Raw genomic sequence first — 20,715 nt, 5'->3', positions numbered from 1 at the left:
AAAGACATCAGTAACTGCTCAAATTATTAACATGATAATTTTAGGCACACGTTTCATTAAAATTAAGGTGCAGTATTTAGCAATGAATGCATGTACACTGCAAGAGTCAAGTAGATGACTGTATGTATATTCTACGTGGATATCTATCTTAACTGCATAACTGATTTTTTATTTGTCTTTTTTTACTTCCATTTATCGATTATAGCGGCTAAATAAAATAGCCTGGATCTTCAAACAGAGCAAGTGCTGCTTTATAAAAGTTTCAAAAGATTCTTGTCTACAGCTATAGATGGTTTCATACTACAACTGGTGCAGTGATATGTTGTAAGTTCGGGTCAAAACAGCTGACAGAAGGGGTACAGTACATCAATATCTCTATTATACAGTGAATACAGGACATCCATCTACTCTTACGGGTCAGCTACGATTGTATACAAAAATAGAGCTTGTATTCAGTTTCTGACATCAATTATCTCTTTAAGAAAGCATAATTGTAAGAAAAGAGAATTAAGTCAAAGCAATGAGATGGCGAGACCAGACAGAGGGCTGTTCCTGTCAGGTGTGGGCGCTGAGTCGAACCCACATCCCACAGACGAAACACACCAATACTAAACCCAGCTACCAGGTCTCATCGCTAGGGTCCTGTCAAATACCCAGGACGACAGTTGAATCCTAATGTGTCACATCGACACCATAAACGCTGAGGGCTGTGTGTGGCCACCGTCATTTCAACACACACACCTCAGCTTTTAGAAAGTGTGGCCGATAACACTCAGAAGTACTGTAAGGAACAGTCACGTAAGTGGTCGTATAAACTGATTGGCATGTGCTAGCTGTTGTTGAAGCCAAATTTGGGGCATAGGTTTGCTTGTTGACCCGTTGTATGCAGAGATAAACATTTGAGGTAGCAGAAATACGCCAAAGGACCGTGGGCAGAAACTCAGTTTAAACTCAGACTCGGTTCAGCTTCTCATTCCTCCTCAGAGATAAGTGACCCATGCAGTGCATTTGTTTTCCTAACATGGAGTTCAGTTCATCTCCAGCATAGAGGAGAAAAGAGATTCTGAGCGACTGAGTTTATCCCAGCCAGTCAGGAGTTTGTGAAGATTGGGGGTTGGCTTGTTTGGAATGTTATGGTACTGGAGGCGTCACACATTCAGGTCACAAGAAACGTCACTGTGCCAATTCAAAGGAACATCACACCAATTTAAATACAGCACCACAAAGATCAATGCCAATTCCAACAGTCTATTTGGCAATTCATAGCCCAAAACTGGCTTTTATATTGATGAAATGTTCCTTTACAGGGACTGACACAGCTGAAAGGCAGAAACGACTATGTAAAAATTAACAATGGCACAGAGATTTGTTAAAAATCAAATGCCTCACCTCTGTGAAAGCTGTTAAACTGTATAGTCAACTCAGCTTATAGACTTATCCTAACTACAACTATCCGTTTACGTAACAGGATTCATTGCACAGTAACTTAATTGACACAGGTCATGGTGTTCAAATTTCAAATAAAGCTATAATGAAAAGGATACTATTGGCCTTGGAGAGAAAAATCCTCGCTCAGTAAACACGTGAGTAACCAGCCAGGCCGGAGGCATCAATCTCTTTCAATCTACAAACATTGTCTTGGCAATCGCTTGACATTGGAGCACACAGACGCCCAGTACCACACCCACTCTTGGGATGTCTCCTCTCCCTCCCAGACCTCACTGTGATCGAGGGCCGGGGGGGTCATATGGATCGAGTTGTGATTGGGACCATTGAGTGACAGCCAAGTGCATAAAAAAATTATTCAAACTTCAAAACAACCACTTTTACTTTCTCTCTCTCTTTCCCCGCCTTTCTTTCTCTCTTGGTGTCTGTGATTGGAAGGATTCTAAACAATACAATTAAGTTGTCTCTGTAAAACGCAGAGCAGACAAGTCACCCTCCCTTGCCAGCTGCCTGTGATCTGCAAAGGCCGCAGAGTGGCGGGAGGGGGGCGGGACCTGCAGGTGGGCAAGGGGTGGTCTAATTGGAAGCCTTGAGTGTCCATCACATGCTGCTGTCTTGCAGGAGGGGCTCAATGTCCTCGTCGCTGGTGGGCGTGGCCAGGGGGGCGGAACCCTGTGGGTGAGGGGGGCCAGAGTGGTTCTTGCGGACCGAGCAGGTCTTGACGTCCAGGTTGTGGTGCTCGGGGATGAAGATGGCCACCAGCAGAGCCAGCAGCACGGCACACGCCCCGAACAGGAAGGGCGGGCCGGGGATGGCTGACTTCTGCAGACGACAAGCAGGTAATGCTTAGCTTTGATGTTGTGCGTGTGTGTGTGTGTCATGTTTGAAATAGTAACTGCACTTGAGATTGTGTGAAAGAGCGCGAGACGGCGAGAGAGATAGACACAGACAGAACAGTAGATGTATTCAGTACTAATCTTCCTTTGGGCTAATTAAAACATCCTAATGTGACTATCATCATATTCTCTCCCAAACTCATATGATCGGAGAGAATTACACAAGATATTCAGTTGACACTGTGTGTGTGTGTGTCCAGTACCTCGATGGTGGCGCCCTGGCGAGCGTCCCCCCCTCCCACAGGGTTCAGCTCGTTCAGCTCCACGTTGAAGAGGAAGAAGATGAAGCCGTAGAGAGCCGGGCCCAGGCCGTTACACAGGCCTCTGATGCCTGTGACCATGCCCTGCACCACGCCTGCAAACACACACCGTTTACAGCTGATAAGGAGCGTGCAAGGACACACATGATCCTGATTTAGAGGTATAGAGCGATGGGGGAGGAGGAGAGGAGAAGGAGGTGAAGAGAGGAGGAGAAGGAGGTGAAGAGAGGAGGAATGGAAGGAGGTGAGGAGAAAGAGGTGAAAAGAGGAGGAGTTACCCTGCTGCTCTGGGGATGCGCTGCGGGAGACGAGAGCACTGACCGCTGGGAAGGTGATGCTGGACATGGCTGCCACTGTGCCTGCAGCCCACATCATCCTGAAAACACACACACAAACAGTCACACACGCCTTAACATTTGACCTTGACCCACTTTCTCCTCCCTTGTCCCAGCATTACATTAGACTAGAGCTGAGTCTTACCATGGTTCAGATCCAAACCCGTACCAGGCGAGCTGGAACAGCTGGAAGCCCAGGCCTAGCAGAACCGTGTTCTTGTTCCCAATGGTTCTCATCAGGATACTCAGGAACAGAGTCTGACAGGAAAACACAGAATGAGAACAATCCTACTACAGTAGGAACAATGACACCTTACTATCACTTTCAGTATGAGCAACAACCAAAGACAGACCATCATTCACAAATGTTTCTGGTGACTCATTCTTCTAGAAACATCAATGTAAAATTGACTCAGACAGCAGATTACTGAAGTAAAAGGACATGAAAACAGTACGATACCTGAGCCACAATAGACAGGATTCCCACCATGGCGATAAAGGCAGTGATGGCAGCTGGAGAAAAGTCAATGACCTGAGGGAGTTCAAAAAGGAAGTAAGCATCTCCCCAACAATCCCACCACACAACAGAATTACTTTTATTACTCTCAAACAGATATCACTTCTTTCAAATTAGACAGATGAGATCGTGTATATGCTTGGTGTGTGTGTATATGCTTGGTGTGTGTGTGTGGGTGCATCACCTGTCTCAAGTAGAGAAAGAAGCTGGAGTATTGTCCGGCCTCGGGCAGGTAGGACAGGAACACAGTAACACAGATCAGCAGCACTGTAGAGTCCTTCCCCACGCGCCGCAGAGACTGAGGGGAGAACACACACACAAGCACACACACACACACCTGGTTAAGCACGGAGTGTCGCCGTCATTTAACCTGGGGTTATGGACACCATTAGTTAGCTGCTAAGGTCACTGCGAGCTATTCTAGGTTAAGTAACAGTATCTCACAGCGAAGGGGTCGGCCTGCTCCCAGGAGATGGCCTTTCCCCATGTGCTCAGCCTCATCTTGTCCGGGAGCGACTCGGGGACGATGAAGAAGACAAAGGCGATGTCGGCCACGGCAATGATGGTGGCCAGCAGCACCACCAGGCTGTCGCCGTAGCTTGCCGACAGGTACGCCCCGATGGCCGGGCTCGTCACCAGGCTAGCCGCGAACGTCGCCGACACCTGCGGAGAGAGAGACAGAGAGAGAGACAGAGAGAGAGGCAGAGAGACAGAGGGAGACAGACAAAGAGAGAGAGAGAGACAGAGATAGAGAGACAGACAGAGATAGAGACAGAGAGAGAGACGGGTGAGCACGTTAAGGCGGGTATGTAAACATTTGGACTTGTTTTGTGAAGGTTTGTTTCTGTCACAGGATTGGCTGAAGTCTTTATTAGTCCAGGAAGTTATTTTTAGTCCATTGAAGTAATGTTTAGTCCAGGAGCAGGATTAATCTGTGCTTCCCTGCAGTCTAATTCATTAGCACAGTATGTGTTGGTGAATGTGGAGGCTGTTATCAGGCCAGTATAAGAACTGGGTGAGTTGCAGCTGCAGGGTTTGCATTCACCAAGCGTCACACAGTGGAGCACTGATCAAGGATGTCTGCGTATCCTTCCACTGAAAGAACCCCTATGACCCTAAGTATCCTTCCAACCCCTCCTTTGAGGTAAATACGGCTTTCTCATCTCTGGACCGTGACAGGGCATGGCCAGGGGGTGTGGCCCGTGGGGCGTGGCCAGGGGGCATGGCCAGGGGGCGTGGCCAGGGGCTCTCACCAGTCCGTAGGCTGTGCTGCGTTCGTGCTCCTCTGTGATGTCAGCCACGTAGGCGAAGATCACCGAGAACGTGACCGAGAACACTCCGGAAACGGAGATCAGCGCGAAATACCACCTGCATGTCGGGGGGGAGACATAAATTAACGTAGGGTGAACAACAACGTTTCACACTATAGGTACTACATCAGCAACGCATATTTCTATATAATAACTAAGAAAAACAATATCCATTGAACAAAACTGAGCTGAATAGAGACATCTGTGTTATGTCATTATAACTCTAAGCCATGTCTCCCCCTCTTTATAACTTCAAAACGATCACTTTGGTTCTGACTGAGAGGAATGGACACGTACCAGTCCAATCTGTGTGTGTATAATCATGAGAACCACATGCCCCTGATTCCCAGCCCTGTGTTTGCAGTGAGAAATCACTGACCGCACTGCAGCAGCCCCCCTCACATGAGAAGCATGTGACTGCTCACAAAGAACACAATGTCTGCTTGCTGGTACATGCCGGCTTGGTTCGGCCTGCCTGCCTGCCTGTTTTCTGGGGCCAGAACTGAATGTGGCTGGTGGTTCATCTAGGGTTATGGTAAAGGTGATAACTCTATGGTTGTTGGCTGTGTGCTATTGTCTATACAAGCCTGGGAGCTAGATGTAGTAAACCAAAGACTAGGAGGCTTGTTTTGGTCTGGGGGGTCAGTAGTGTTAAAGGCTGGAGGTCAAGGGTCAAGGCCTGGGGCTCACCATGGGCTGATCCTCATGAGGGGGATGGGAGCGCAGGTGAAGAACACGGTCATCAGCAGGAAAGACTTCCTGCCCCACACATCCGACAGAGCACCAATCAGAGGGGCGCTCAGAAACGACAGCAGGCCCTGCGTGCATGCAATTACACACACACACACACACACACACACACACACACACAATGTCACCAACGGTGACAACATATGCAATATGACAACACATACAATATGACAACATCAACACTCATGTCAGTGAGCATTGAGAATTCAACTCAGTACTAGAACAAGCACCTGCAACAGTTTAAGATGTGTGGCATTTGTAAGAATTGCATTTGTTTTTAGATTCAGAATTTGTTCATAATATCCAGTGCTATCTGGGCATGACCCGATTCAACTGACAATCACTATATGAGTCAGAGTTGTCAAGTTTACTCAATAGGCGGAAGCAGATGGCACTCTTCTACAGGGGAGTTTTCACATCTTATTATTGTACCAAGGCCAGAAGGTTTCACAACACAATTTCGTCAACCAACAAAACCATAGCAACACGTTTCAGAGATGAGAAAAACATGACGCTAACCTTGGCTCTTTATGTCACTAACTAACGGTTAAAACAGCCCCATTTAAACATGACTAATCAAGTGTCTCACCTTCACGCCTTGAACCAGACCGTTCATCAAGAAGGTGTGCTGGGGAAAGGTTTCATGGAGAACCTGCTCAACAGACACGCACAAAAAACACAACATGTCAGTTAGGCTTTAAATTGGTTTGACTACAAAAAAGGCTGATGCGTGCTTGGTGACAACTTGGCCCGATCCCCGTTCCCACTGTTTACTAACGGTCAGCATTGGTGTTGTCAACAGCCCCCACGCGAAGAACTCCAGGAAGATGACCACAACAGCATGGGTAACTTTAGCACGACTTGTGCTGTGCTGGTATCGGTCGGAACAGAAAGAGAAGTCAATATAAAAAGTTGTCGATGAAAGTACCAGTAGTAGTAGTAAATGATTGAACAGAATCCGCCGAGTGTCTCGACTGGAATAAACTAGAACTGGAATGTTATTTTAAAAACTGGTTAGACTAACTAGTGTCGGCTTATTAGCTGTGTTTACTTGATCTGTCATCCGACCGTAACCAGATTGTTTAGTTTGGTCTTTGCTGTAGCGTTTGTAGCGCTTCGCTAGCCTGCTAGCTACAGTACATTAACGCCAGCATTGTGGCAGACAATGCTTTTCGCTCATATTTAGCCACGACGAAATATTCGGTTGTCAAACAATTAAACTATACGTTATTTAGCTAGCGCTCTGTCAAATATTACAACAATCATAAACGAGATTAGCAGCAAACCCTAGCTAGAACTACTGTATCTATTTGCTCACTCTACTTACTGAGGTCCCATCTCTTTTCCTGACCAACATGATGTCGTTGGCCTCACTCGGTATTTTTTCTAGGTTAATTTCACATCTTGATGACTCGTTATTTGCATGAAGTCCATTCTGAGAATATGTCCGAGATGTATCCGTTACTTCCAGTTTGTCTGATGTTAATACTATGGCAATGTCTATACGTTATTTCACCGATTGTCATGGACTGATAAACTGGGGGAGTTTTTTTCTGAAATTCCTCCTTCTGATGTCCATCATGACATCCGTCTTCCGCCCGGCACCGCCTCCGTCACGCGCGCACCGGATATCACCAAACATCTGTTCTAGGTGCAGTTTTTTCCTTGGCTACTCAAACCGTCTGTGTAAAGACATGAACTACAGAACCGACCTCAGATCAGCCAAGATATTTGTGAATGGGTGGTTTCTCTCTTCTTTGTTGGCTTGTGTACATGGTTTTGAGAAGGTAACTGCGCCACCTATTGCTTTACAGTGCAAGCTACAATGCAGTTGATGTATCTAAACATTTCTTACGAAAAGCTTGGGTAAAATGAAAAAAATGTTAGTTCATTATTCTTGTGAATTTTCTATTCAAAGTGCATGAGCTCTTCTATGCCCCTGTTTAACGTGAAAAGGAAAGAAAACGTAGTCTGCGATAGATCCCACTATTTGGCAGGAAGATTTTTGCGTGTCGCTTTATCACACAAAATACTGGATCTCTATTTGGTAGGCACAAGGATAGGGATAGGCGGGACTCGGTCGAAGAATTTGGGTTGTATGCAAACGGCGCAGAGGGGATCAATGTAGACATACTATTCGTCTGGTAAGCAACCGTGACACTGATCCTTCGATTGGTAAGACGCATGGACTCTTATTAGCTTTTATTTGCGCCGAGTTATGCATTTGCAGTGACAATTGCGTGGTAAAACGAGGTAGATGTTTGCATTTTGTTCATGTGAGACCGACCCACTGGCTAGCTACCCTCCCCTCCTTCTTTGTTCGCTTGCGCCTTTTCGCACTGATGCGGGGTTTGTAAATACTTGGTGCAACATGGCTGACATTGAGGTTACCTGAGCAGATATCACCTATGTAACAATTATGGATCACATTGGCATTATTGGGATGAGGTTCACACGTGTTGGCAGTAAACAACCAGAACCTCCCCCTTTACGTTAACGGTATTCATTGTAAACAAAACGTCTATTTTGAGGTCACAATATTGGCATCTCAAGTTGTAGAACCAGTTTAATGTTGTCCAGCTTGTACATGAAAGGTAAGTACGTATTTTACATAATAGTAATGGAATTAAACGATATTAGTGTAATTTATGAAAGACATTACCTGAAGATAATGAAGAAGCAACATTGAAGCATTGAATTTGTCTACGTTGTACTTAAGGCTATCCACGTCTATAACTGGCTAGTTGATCTGGTACATGGGCAAATCCAATATATTTGCCTTGTTATTGATAACCAATTGAAACAAGCTTAGTACAAACATTGATGTAAAACCTCTGTAGCCTCCAACATCATCCCAATATGCATCATCCCAGACTGTGAGCAATGCTTGTGCCTTGGATTTTGCTATTCAGGACACACTGCCTCATAGTCAATCATATTATATTACTGCAGAGTGGCTTGTCTCTGATTTCAGTGCTGATGCTAATTTGCCATCTTTCTCTCCCCAGTGCCACAGGCCAGAGTAACCACAGTAGGGAGCTGCAGAGAGCACCCATCCTTCCAGGAGCCACAAGCTGCATGTGGGGGCCAGCCCTCCTTCTACGGTCCCCATCTCAGAGCTCCAGAGTAGCAGACACTGTCCTCTTCCCCCGGCAGCCTGGCTGCCCACCCACATGCACATGAATGAAGACCCCATTTGGGAAGACGCCAGGCCAGAGACCCAGAGCCGATGGGGGTAAGACCCAGACAGACAGGCAGACAATCAGCCAAACAAACAGACACAAGCCCTTTTTAAACAGATCCTGCCAGATCGCCTCTTTATGGCGGGGTTGTTTGTTTACACCGAACCAAACAAAGCCAGCTTCATGCGACACTCTGTGTGGAACCATGACGGCGTTCTGGAATCAGAGGCGTGACCTTGGTGTCTGGTGTGTGTAGTCTCTTCTTGCCAGCTCTCCCTTTTACCCAGATGTCAACATGCTATGGAAAAGGCTTCAGACAGTCAGACAGACTCAGATGTATAAGTAGGCTGAGACACACACTCATACACCGAGGCAAGATTGTTCTGTTACAGATCAGAATGTAGGCTATACATGTCTTCATAACTGTGCCACAAAGCTAAAAACTGTTTTTCATTACACACATGTTTGATGTTGAGGTGTTAATTATAATCTGCGGCCGTTTCTGGCACATTTTTAGACCCCCTGTTTCTGTTGTTTCAGGGCATTCGGGAGTTTCTGCAAATATGATGAAGAAAAAGAATTCCCACAAGTGAGTTGGTTATCTTCATGTTAGATAACTTTCAACGCCTTCTCAGATCATATGCCTCTATGCTCATTAATTACCTTGTCTATCATCAGTTAGACTCACAGACATAAATAGATCAAAATATAACATAATTTCTTTGGGCTCCCTCACTTTCCGTAGAAAACAAAAGACCAGTGTGGGCCCCAGCAAGCCGCTAGCCCAGCCCAGACGCAACATTGTGGGCTGCAGGATCCAGCACATATGGAAGGAAGGCAGCAAGTCGTCCCAGTGGAAGGGCACCGTCCTGGACCAGGTCCCTGTCAACCCCTCCCTCTACCTGATCAAGTACGATGGATTCGACTGCATCTACGGCCTGGAGTTGCACACAGACGAGCGTGTGCAGGGGCTGGAGGTGCTGCCTGATCGAGTCGGTAGGTCTGGCAGGAAACCGGAGGACTTCACAAAAATCTGTCTCATTCTCTGGCTAAAGTCCACCTTGACATTCACATGTTCCATGTCTTGACTAGTTGACAACACATTTTGTCCCCAGCAAAAACCAAATGACACATGTCATTTCAAATCACGATCACACGAGTCTTTGGTAGCTACAGCCAGGCTCTTGTCTGAGTGGTCTTCCCTCTCCCCCAGCTCCGTCTCGCGTGGGCGATGCCATCTTGGCAGACACCATGATAGGCAAGGCCGTGGAGCACATGTTCGAGACAGAGGAGGGTCCGAAGGAGGAGTGGAGGGGCATGGTCCTGGCCCGAGCCCCCATCATGACCACCTGGTTCTACATCACCTACGAGAAGGACCCCGTCCTCTACATGTACCAGCTGCTTGACGACTACAAGGAGGGGGACCTCCGGATCATGCCTGACTCTAGTGAGCGTTACACACACACACACACACACACACAGTACTGGGCTGACGTCTTAAGGCAGACAAGGGTTTTGTACATCAATATCGTGTTGTTTTTTTTGTCTTCTGTTTAAAAGTGAAATTTGGGAAAAATGTTTGTTTAGTCTTTGTTTTTTTAATTGTGTCAAAGACTATTGCACAGTACTATAGTACTACTAATATATAGCTTTTCATAGTCTCCATCTTTCAGACTCTTTCATTCTTTCTTTTGTCTGCTGGCTTTCTTTCATTCTTTTCTCTCCTCTACTATGTTTGTTATTAACATTTCACATCGGTGAAAGTGCTTTCTCTAACGAGGATGTCTTCCGTCCTAGACGACTCTCCGCCAGCTGAACGGGAGCCGGGCGAAGTGGTGGATAGTCTGGTCGGCAAACAGGTGGAGTACGCCAAAGAGGATGGAGGCAAAAGGACTGGCATGGTCATTCACCAGGTGGAGGCCAAACCATCGGTGTACTTCATCAAGTTTGACGACGACTTTCATATTTACGTATATGACTTGGTAAAAACATCATAGGCCTCATCTGCAGTATCGTCGATCCATAGACTTTGACGAAGATCGTGAAGATTTCTCTATGACAAGACAAAATGACCCCCCCCCCCCTCTCCCTTCTCATACCATTATAAATGGACAATTCTTTGTGGCCCTGTGTTTCATGACACAATATTATTGTACATTACGGTTCCAACTTTCCCCTTTGTTGATGAAGGAAAGGACATGCCTGCAGAATCCACCCATGTCTGTAAGCTTGTTCTTGGAATTGGAGCAGTTTAAGGAGAGACTATGTTAGAGCATTTGAGCTACTTGATAAATGGCCCATCTATTCCGTTGGTTTGTAAGAAATGCCCCAATGACGTTGTCTCTCATTGAAGGTTAGTTTCCAAGACTAAAAGTATTTAAGCACTTCGGACTTTATGGGTTCACAGAATCCCTGTAAAAAGGGTTCACTCCAGGCCAACTGTTTCATAGGTGTGAGTGGAACTACAGGTGTGGCCACAAAGTTTTGCAGTGTTCATTCGTCAGATATCATGTTTCTTTTTTCTTTTCATGTTTTTTTTTTTTCGTTTCTTTTTCACAGCGACTTACTGTATTTCATAGCATTGTAGTTTTATGCATTTTGGAATGGCATATCTTTTGGCACATATAGTCTACTATTTTTTTATACTTTTGCTTTGATTGTACTCATGTTTTGTATAATCCTATTTTTAATATATATGTACTACCATATGCTACTCTAACCCTATTTAGAACCACAAGTATCTAGCCTAAAAGCTAATTGAAATTGACAATGAATAGTTATAAAACGGGCAACAGCAAATCTAGTGCGCATATATTCTGTTGATTTTTTTTTTTTTGTATTCATGTAACTTGCAGCTCACTGAACCAGATGGCATTGTTCCCATGCTCATCTCGCCTGTCCAAAGTTTCATGTGCCTGAAGTGTTGGTAGAAACTTCCCTAACAAACCTTCCCTGTCAGGGGTTAAAGGTGTTGTTGGCATCCTGAGGGGCCATCTTGGATAATAGGGGTGGTAGAACCCTGTCCCCCTCTAAGGTGTACAGGCTTGGGCTGGAAAGGTTACTCGCCCCCCAACAGATTGTCTTTTCTGAGTTTCATTGATTTCAGCCTCGTCTCTCATCGAAGCAGACATGTACTCTGGCCTGATCCCAGACCTGTCTGACCTTTACCGTTTTCCTCTCGTCCACGTTACCTTTTCTGTTTCCTTCCACATGTTACCAGAAGACTTTTAAGAGGATATTCAGATTCAGTCGACTTTTAATATTGGAATTCTGTTAGATGGGTGATGTTGTGATGTTTAAAGTGTTACCCGGTATTATTGAGATCTCTTGTCTGTGTCTGTGTCGTCCGTACCAGCAGTAAATTCTAGAGCTGCTAAAGGTTTAACCCTCCGCAACCGTCACTCTGAACGCACAAACACTCGCCCCTGCCTGCCCGGTGTGAGGACAGGTCGGAAATCAGATGCAGATCGCTGATCTACACGTACCAGGGTGGACTTCTATCTGAATGCTAGACTCCGGGTGGCCCTTCATTGATCGCCATGCTGTGGAGATCTGTGGTTGTGTGCTGGCGCTGGATCCAACCAGACGTCACCTTCGTACCTATACTGTCGTGCTGCACTGTGTGTAATGTCGATCAACTTATGAAAAGCAGCCTTGTTTTGCATGCGTGTAGTTCAGTGTAAAATTGATGTGAGTTGCATGTTGTTTTATTTTTATTTTTTTCTCAAGTTATTTGAGGTTAATAAGTGTCAGTTGTGGCTTTGGGTAAGTTGTTTTTGTACTGTGCATTACAAGAACAGATGTGCTGGGTGATGCTTAATGAGTGCCAACTCAAGTTGCCAGTGTTGTACAGCATTTTAAGGGTCACACAGTTCCAAATAAACAATTCTTTGTTTTTTCAGAAAGTTGAATATCTGCGTTTTCACAAAGAGACTTTCATACTTGATTAGGTGTGTGAGTGTGTGTGAGAGAGAGACTTACCCAGGCATAAAACATAGCTTTGCATCATATAATTATCCACAATCATCGTCTTAGTTTACGCCTTTTGAATTACAAAATTTCTCATACTGCAGTCCCCAGCTCAATAGGTGGCGATGTCGAAATAATTTTCTATGTGCAAGCGCATGTCCGTTTCAGTTATTGTCCCAGAATGCATCTGTGTGAATAAATTACAAAGCAACGGGTTTTTCTTTATTTTATGCCTAATTTCAAATAGATTATACTTTTACAGACCACTTCAGAGTAATACATGTAATTACATTATTTCAGCATTTGTTTACTGTATTAAGTATGTAATTTTTGGTGATTCTAACCAGTACATGGTTACTTATCACTTTCGTACTAATACTTTGCGCTACCTGTCGTTTGGTTGATCCTTTCGAGTTCAATGCATATGATGAATGGGTTCTTCACGGTATATCTGTGACAGGTGTGACCTCCGTTACGCACCGCGCCTCAGCCCTTCTGAGCTTGACTTGTTCATAATGTAAATGAAATACCTTGTAAAAAATTCAATTTAATAATTAGAAGTAGATAAATAATATCTATTCTCGGAAGGTCATTTGTGAATTTGTTACGTACAGGAACATTATTGTAACAGTTTATGCGGCACTTAAAAGAAGTCTGATAAAAACGCTATGGAAACCAGTTTTAAAGGGATATTATTAGATACGACCATTTGGTTGGATTTCAACACCAGTAAACCACCAGATGGCAGTGGTAAAGCAGTACTTTTTTAGGTTATGGAATACGTAGGCCGCCGAACAGTAGGTGGCGATAATCAGAATTTCCGAGGTTGGTTGCAATGTTTCGTACCCTCATAAGAAATTGTGTCACGCAAAAAAGATGTCGGCTTCCTTGATGTCCATGTGGCTTCACTGACTCACAACCTAGAATAGATATTTCATTACAATTTACATTTGGATATTTTATCGACAGTTGAAACAGACGAGAAGCAGTCAACGAGACGTTGAAAACGATTTGAAAATGCAGCACGACGACGTAAGTAACTCCAGTGGCGTATGCTGGACCAGTCGATTTCTCAGTTTGCTAGCTAGCGTAGCGATAGCCTACTAACATGTTCAACAGGGAATTAAAAGTCCCGTGTTTCGATGGTTGTCTCTCCGGTAGCTAATTTCGATATTCGTTTTCAGTTATTTTTTAATTGGGTCCATAAATATCACCTAGCAAACATGCATACCTACCAGCGGTAAAGTTAAGGGTTCGTCTGTATGCTAACCAGCTAGCCAAATGCATGGGGAATGTGTGGTAAAACCTGACATCTAACTAGTTCTGACCTGAAATGTTTTGTTCCTATAGGTTATCTGGGACGTTATAGGTAACAAAGCGTTCTGCTCCTTCAAAGTAAAGTAAGTTAAATATGCGCGTTAAGGTTTCCAAGCAGCCATACATCCATAACGCTCACTTGTTTTGTCGTAGGTACCGAGGCTCTACTCTTATGATGTTAATGTTCTCTCACCAGGACAAAAACACAAAACTTCTGCAGGAATGAGTTCAACATAACAGGCCTGTGCAACCGGTCGTCCTGCCCATTAGCAAACAGCCAGTATGCAACCATCAGAGAGGAAAAGGGCAAGTTGTTTTCTAATGATATTAAACGTGTAGTTATGTTAGTCTGTCTTTTTATAACACATAGTCACTCCTGCCTCAGAGAATCTGGACATGGTGTCTAATAGCTTGATTTAAAATGTAATTCTCAAACTACAATGTTTCCACAGGTCAGTGTTTCCTGTACATGAAGGTTATTGAAAGAGCAGCTTTTCCTGCCAGAATGTGGGAAAAGGTATTCCTTATCAAAACCTTTTACAACAACACAGCAAAGGGTAGTGTTTTGATACGCAGATAAATGATGTTTCCACCATTTGGTCGTGTCTCTCTCAGGTGAAGTTGAGTAAGAACTATGAGAAGGCCCTGGAGCAGATTGATGAAAACCTCATCTATTGGCCTCGCTTTATCAGACACAAGTGTAAACAACGTTTCACCAAGATCACTCAGTACCTCATCCGCATCCGCAAGCTAACCCTCAAACGACAGTAAGCAACCGTACCGCCCTCATCTGAACACTAGCTTGGCACCCTGAAGTTTATCTAAGTTAAATGTGCTGTTTGTCATCCTGACAATAACGCCAATGAATGTTTGTTTTTCCAAAGGAGGAAACTGGTTCCCCTCAGCAGAAAAGTGGAACGTAGAGAGAAAAGGAAAGAGGTAAGATTTTCATCTGACTGTGTTTCTCATTCGTTTTATTTGTTAATGCATCAACAGCTCATTTGTGCCTTGTCCTCCAGGAAAAAGCCTTGATAGCTGCCCAGCTGGACAATGCGATTGAGAAGGAACTGCTGGAGAGACTCAAGCAGGGAACAGTAAGTAGTTATTGTCCTCGACTACACAACTTGTGTGTTTGTGTTCCAAAGAGCTTCTTTGTGTGTTAATCACATTGTTGTGTGTGTTTGTTACAGTATGGAGACATCTACAACTTCCCCATCCACGCGTTTGACAAGGCTCTGGAACAGCAGGATGCAGAGAGTGAGACTGATGAGGAGGAAGAGCAGGAAGAGGATGACGCGGTAAGGGAAATGGCTTGTTCACATGGAGGAGTCACTCGCCTTGCCAGCCTCAACAGGTTTTGGATACTCTGTGGATCACAATTACTGTCTCTAATCATAGTTTTGTATCCAGGATGTCGGGAAGAAAGAGTTTGTGGCTGAAGATGAAGTTGATGAGAGTGACATCAGTGATTTTGAGGTAAATGTGGTCTTTATCAATGTTAATATTTGCTATTGGCACGTTGTTAAAAAAAAAAAAAACAGATCAGAAATGGTCTTTTTCCTGTACTAAACTATTTGATTCATTTAGGACATGAACAACTTGAAGGGAAGCAGCGATGAGGACGACGAGGATGAGTCCAGTGATGAAGAGTCGTCAGAGCAAGAGATGGAGACCGAGGCCTCGGGATCGAAGGTCAAGTCTAAAGGCAAGGCGCCCCTGAAGGGTTCTTTGAGGAAGAAGAGGGCGTATGTGGAGATTGAATATGAGCACGAGACAGATCCAGTCCCCAAGAGCAAGCACACGTAGCTGGAACAACCTGCTGATGGACTCTGTACTTCCCCCTGAGAAATGCTGGCCTGACAAGAGCGTGCATCTCAGAACTCTTTCCCCTGCATTTTCACCAGCAAAAAAGGACTTAGCTAAGGCTTTTTTTATTGGTTGAGTTTTTGTACAATGACTGTGCTGGTGTGAGATGAACGTTGTATGTAAGGATCTGAAATAAACATTCTAATAAGCAGAATGAGTCTTTTGTAAGCTTTATACACACACACAGCACAATGTACAATACACAATACAATGTGTAGAACGTACAACATCTCCTTCAATGCGTCCTGCTCCAGATCCAGCACAGGGTCTGATGGTAGTTCTGGCCCCCCGGTCTGGTATAGGAGGTGGTAGCTCATCCAGCAGTGTTAATGTCTCTGGGATACCATCTGTAGGCAGCGAAGCACAGGAGGACTGGCACAGCCACTGTCCACATCCTGTAGAAGAGTCTGGAACAACAGAACACAACCATCAAGTTTGCTGTGAGATCTCCACATTTGAACGTAGCTGGAAAAGGTATGACACAGACACACCTGTACTTTTCCCTTGGTAGCGTGGTCCAGCAGTAGCAGGCAGCGCAAGGCTTTGTCCATCAGCTCCTGTCGGACAGCAGTAGACGTGTCCTCTGACGACACGTCAACCAGTAACCTCAGCAGGCTCCTCACCAGCACACTCAAACGACACGCCATCCTACAGACAGAATGATAATGAAGGGCCAGAACAGGAAATTGAATCTGACCAGACACCCCTGTGTGGGTGTGTCTAGCTGTGACTCCTGACCTTGGCCAGGCTACAGTGATGGTCTTTTCCAGAGCATCCAGAATGGCGATGCGGCTCTGCTCCTCAGGACCATCACACACCTCCAGGTACCCAGTCACAACACGTTCCACGCGTTTCAGGTGGCGCACCACCAAGACCCCCATCCTGTTAGGACACAGATACACACCGGCAACTAAGACTTCTGTAACTTTGAGGCCTTAAGTACCCAACTGATCATCTATATTGGAGGCTGTGCAGTTGCTCTGTGATGACAGAGCTCAGTCAAAGTACAGCCTGGTTTACTATCAACCAGGGACCTAGATTTGCTTCCGACGATGTGAAGCACTGCGTGCAGACAGATACAAGCGGCCCACCTGTCAATGAAGAGTGGCAGGATGCCGGCGTAGACCCTGCGCAGAGGCAGCTTGTGTTCCACCTCCATGTGGGACAGGACCAGACGCAGCACTGCGTCGTACCGGTTGAGCCTCCGGGAGGCGACAGTGAGAGCAGGGGATTTCTCCAACACCGGCAGCAAATCCAGCAGGCATGGCAACACCACCTGAAACAGTAGGGCATTTCAGTACAGCATTAATCAAATACATGAAAGAAAAACGGCTGTCTAAAGGCGGCATTGAAGCAAGCAATAGCTCACTACCTGTACGAGCTACAGTCGTGTGGATGTGGTTGTACCTGTATGAGAGGGGCTTCAGATGTGTACAGGTGGTTGAAAAGGGCGTGGTAGAGAACCTCAGCTCTGTTGTACTGGCGCAGTTCTGCAGCAGGCTGGTACCAGAGGGAAACGTGCAAAAAACATACATACTGTCAGTATATAAAGAACCGCAGCCTTAGTTCAATGCATCTTCCTCTACATTAGGGGTCTTCAAGCCTGCTTCCTCAGGGGCCGCTGTCCTGCATGTTTGAGATGTTCACTGATCCAGCACACCTGATTCAAATGAATGGTTATCAGGCTTCCACAGAGCTTGATAACGACCATTCATTTGAATCAGGTGTGCTGGATCAGGGAAATATCTCAAACATACAAGACAGCGGCCCCTGAGGACCAGGATTTGAACACCCCTGCTCTACATTGAGCCCAGAAGTTCCTCAGGTCGTCGCCTGGGTGAGTGGCACACAGCCCAAAGAAGCTCGACTGGAACAATGTCTCTAGTTATGTAGTGCCCGCCACTCCCATTGTTAATTGGCAGGGGAATGTGGATTGGGTTTGTTTAGGTGTGCTTGTTTGCTCAATCGCAAAATAACAAACATGAAGATTGCTATTTTGCATGTATGTCTATTTTATAATTCATGTTTTGTTCACACCAACCAAGTTAACAAGGTTGTGATGTGGAGCTCCCCTGCAGATGGTTTGGTCCATATTAATTAAACACCTGGACACTATAAAGGGAGCTCATTTGTGTATGTCATGGTACTTAGTACCATGACGTTAGTACTGAAGGAAGGCCTGAAACAGTGGTCTTTTCTTGATTATGGGCACAAATAAATTTACATTTCAATTGCTGAACTCAAGTTATTGCATTAAAAACGGTCATGTTTTGAATTTTGAGAACTAAATGTGGAGTTTAGCTTTGAGTGATCAAATAGTTTCATAATATTACGTTCAGTTTCAAGTTTATTGGAATTCAGTTCCAAACTAAAATTAACTTGATGAATTATGCTATTATGTTCAACAATACAACATCAAATGATGTGATTAGGACTGTTTAATGTCATTATTCAAGTTCAGCAATTCAAATGATCCAAATTCTTGTGACACATTTCTGCCCATACTCTGAAGATGGGCCTCCTCATTTCATCCTTCAGACCAAGGCCCTGTCTCACTCAGCCCCTCGCCTCACCACATGACGGAGGAGGTGGTGGAGGCAGCGGACCCCCAGCAGCTTGTTGTCGGAGGAGTAGTCGTCAGACATGAGGAGGGAGGGGGGGAAGAGCCTGTCCAGGTGGTCGGACACACAGCTGGCCTGCGTCTGGAGCAGCACCCAGGCAAACACGTACTTCAGAGCCTCGTTCCTCTTCCAGCTCTCCCTGGCAGAGACGGACGACAACACAGGTCACAGAGAGAAAGAAGTCACTGGCACAAGGGGAATACAAGCACTCATAGATGAACGCTTCCTAGTCTCGTATTTAAACCTATCTAGCCTTCCCCTACAAGCGCACCATTAGTAAGTTGCTTTGGATAAAGGCGTCTGCTAATTGAATTCAATGGATATGTAAGTGATGAACTCACTTTGTCAGGTGTGGCTGCATCAAGTCCAGGACCCCACCCAGGACCCCAGGCGGCTGCTCTGAGGCTGGGCCTGACCCCCCCAGTAGCTGAGCAGGGTTCCCCCAGCCCCCGACACGGAGCAGAGTCTTTACCAGGGAGGAGGCCTCAGTCCTGGAGCCCTGGCTGCTCCAGGCTGCTTCCTGCAGGTGGGTCACTGCCAGCACACAACACTGGGGAGCCAGGAGGGGCAGGAGGGTCAGCCCAGGAGCAGGGGTGGTGAGATGGGGACAAGAGGAGCCACGCTGGGCATCTCTCTGGTCACCCAGCCTGTCTAGCAGTGCCGAGAGCAGGGAGCAGACAGCTGTGGCTCTGGGCGGGACGTCCTGATAGGAGCTGGCTGGGAGCGAACCGCTGTCACACTCACACAGAGGAAGAGCAGCGTGCTGCGCCAGGCATAAGATCAGGTCTGCATAGCTTCTCCTCAGGTCTGTCCCTTGATTGCAGCAGCAGTCTAGGAACAGCCAGTGGGGGTCCGCGTGTCTGACGACCTGCTCCATGGTGTTGAGGAGAGGGACAGTCTGGTCAGAGTGGAGCCCAGGGGTCTGGAGACTGTCCTGGAGCCCGCGTAGGACATCGGCAATAGGGGGATGAGCAGGTAAAACATCGGGATCTCCTGGAGAATGCACCTCTGCCTCAGGAACCCTAGCTATTTGGAGGTCTTGCAGGACACGGGGCAAGTCCATGTTTAAATGGTAGCTTGCTACCTGTTGTTGCAGAGTTCAAACACAGCGCAAGTTAGGAGGAGATGTACACACGTGGCCGGGACCGCACCTCTTTCACAACAATATTGGACCAGGATTGTTTCCGCTCAGAACGTAGCATTCAGCCCCAGCCTTAAATGAGATAGGGTGAACCGAAATTGTATACTAGCTGTTCTCAGACTTTGTGCATGTTAAGTTAACTTAACCATTCCAGATAGATCAAATAATTGAATAACTGGGCCCCATTTAATTATTACAGCTTGCTAGCTGGATAAACCACTGCATTGTCAAATTCAGGTTTGCTGAAAGTAGTATGGGTACTTGGATTGTTACTTACCACTGCGTTGATATTACCCAATTATTTATTATAATACGTTATAAGAAAACGTTTTGAATAAAAACATCCCGATGAATGTCTTAACTTAGAGAAGAGTGAATCCTATGGTGAATTTAAGATGTATTCAACCTAGCTTTTCTCCAGCAAGGCTAAACGTTTAGCCTCAAGAAGGAATCTCATTTCCGGTTGGGGTTCAACTTTTCAGAATAAAGGTCCTAAAACAATCTGTATTTTGGGGGATTTTTATGTCAGTTCACTTTGACCAAAATGGTACGACCACAATCCAGTTAGGATGGCAGTCAGACTAGACTAAGGTTAGACCAGGGCAGTGTTTAAACACCCTCTATGGAAGTGGACTGGTGTCACCTAGCCAGTTCTGTCAGGTGAGGGATTAGGGCAGGGGGGTCGGGGGTAAAGGCAGGGGTCAGGACCAAGGTCATGCATGCCTGTGGGAAGATATTAGTCACCCTATACACATCATGTGTGTGATTGATATAGATCACTTGTATGTACTTCCTAGAAAACAATGAATGTTAATTAAATGGTATTATGTTGTTCATTATTTTCTTCCCCGACAGATCAGACGCTGCAGTCAACTGTGGGTGGGGAATCGATGTAGATGTTTCAAATCTTCCGGGAGGGGGGGGGGGGGGGGGGGCGGAGCAGGGGTGGGTCTGATCAAAGGAAAAGAAGAATTGCTTAGTTAACTTCCTCTTTCTCCCTCCCTCCAGTGATGTACCACATTCAGATGCTCCACATGGCGGTGAACCAGTCTAAACCCTACAGACCAGGTGATGAGAATACTCCCTCCCTCCCTCTCTCTTTCTC

At 45.7% G+C, this 20,715-nt stretch overlaps 4 protein-coding genes across 5 annotated transcripts; 2 read left to right on the top strand and 2 right to left on the bottom strand.

Moving 5' to 3' along the window:
• Nucleotides 1-724: 724 nt before the first annotated feature.
• mfsd14bb (major facilitator superfamily domain containing 14Bb) lies at nt 725-7,066 on the bottom strand. Its single transcript, XM_067231062.1, has 12 exons — nt 6,842-7,066; nt 6,293-6,385; nt 6,104-6,166; nt 5,455-5,582; nt 4,708-4,822; nt 3,899-4,117; nt 3,639-3,752; nt 3,398-3,469; nt 3,083-3,195; nt 2,881-2,978; nt 2,546-2,697; nt 725-2,268 (listed from the first exon to the last, which is right to left on the bottom strand). The coding sequence occupies exons 1-12, from the start codon at nt 6,869-6,871 to the stop codon at nt 2,047-2,049; spliced, it is 1,419 nt and encodes a 472-aa protein (XP_067087163.1). The 5' UTR covers nt 6,872-7,066; the 3' UTR covers nt 725-2,046.
• Nucleotides 7,067-7,626: 560 nt separating this feature from the next.
• On the top strand, nt 7,627-12,821 carry spinb (spindlin b). The gene is made up of 6 exons (XM_067231067.1): nt 7,627-7,658; nt 8,523-8,749; nt 9,237-9,285; nt 9,442-9,692; nt 9,910-10,143; nt 10,494-12,821. The coding sequence occupies exons 2-6, from the start codon at nt 8,698-8,700 to the stop codon at nt 10,691-10,693; spliced, it is 786 nt and encodes a 261-aa protein (XP_067087168.1). The 5' UTR covers nt 7,627-7,658; nt 8,523-8,697; the 3' UTR covers nt 10,694-12,821.
• A 260-nt stretch (nt 12,822-13,081) lies between these two features.
• mak16 (MAK16 homolog (S. cerevisiae)) lies at nt 13,082-16,002 on the top strand. Of its 2 annotated transcripts, XM_067231066.1 has the most exons (11): nt 13,082-13,490; nt 13,635-13,697; nt 14,016-14,065; nt 14,179-14,288; nt 14,435-14,499; nt 14,598-14,749; nt 14,867-14,921; nt 15,002-15,076; nt 15,173-15,280; nt 15,393-15,458; nt 15,570-16,002. In XM_067231066.1, the coding sequence occupies exons 2-11, from the start codon at nt 13,683-13,685 to the stop codon at nt 15,786-15,788; spliced, it is 915 nt and encodes a 304-aa protein (XP_067087167.1). In that variant the 5' UTR covers nt 13,082-13,490; nt 13,635-13,682; the 3' UTR covers nt 15,789-16,002. The 2 variants fall into 2 exon arrangements, with proteins under 2 accessions (XP_067087167.1, XP_067087166.1); XM_067231065.1 differs by lacking the exon at nt 13,082-13,490 and having other exon boundaries at nt 13,536-13,697.
• tti2 (TELO2 interacting protein 2) lies at nt 16,003-20,048 on the bottom strand. The gene is made up of 8 exons (XM_067231061.1): nt 19,888-20,048; nt 18,811-19,553; nt 18,422-18,608; nt 17,256-17,348; nt 16,940-17,124; nt 16,587-16,730; nt 16,340-16,496; nt 16,003-16,255 (listed from the first exon to the last, which is right to left on the bottom strand). The coding sequence occupies exons 2-8, from the start codon at nt 19,530-19,532 to the stop codon at nt 16,175-16,177; spliced, it is 1,569 nt and encodes a 522-aa protein (XP_067087162.1). The 5' UTR covers nt 19,533-19,553; nt 19,888-20,048; the 3' UTR covers nt 16,003-16,174.
• Nucleotides 20,049-20,715: the final 667 nt, after the last annotated feature.

This window comes from Osmerus mordax, chromosome 28 (assembly GCF_038355195.1).
Source record: "Osmerus mordax isolate fOsmMor3 chromosome 28, fOsmMor3.pri, whole genome shotgun sequence".
NCBI lineage: Eukaryota > Metazoa > Chordata > Actinopteri > Osmeriformes > Osmeridae > Osmerus > Osmerus mordax.
The sequence above is the reverse complement of the archived record's forward strand: the minus strand, read 5'-3'. Positions and strand labels throughout refer to the sequence as shown.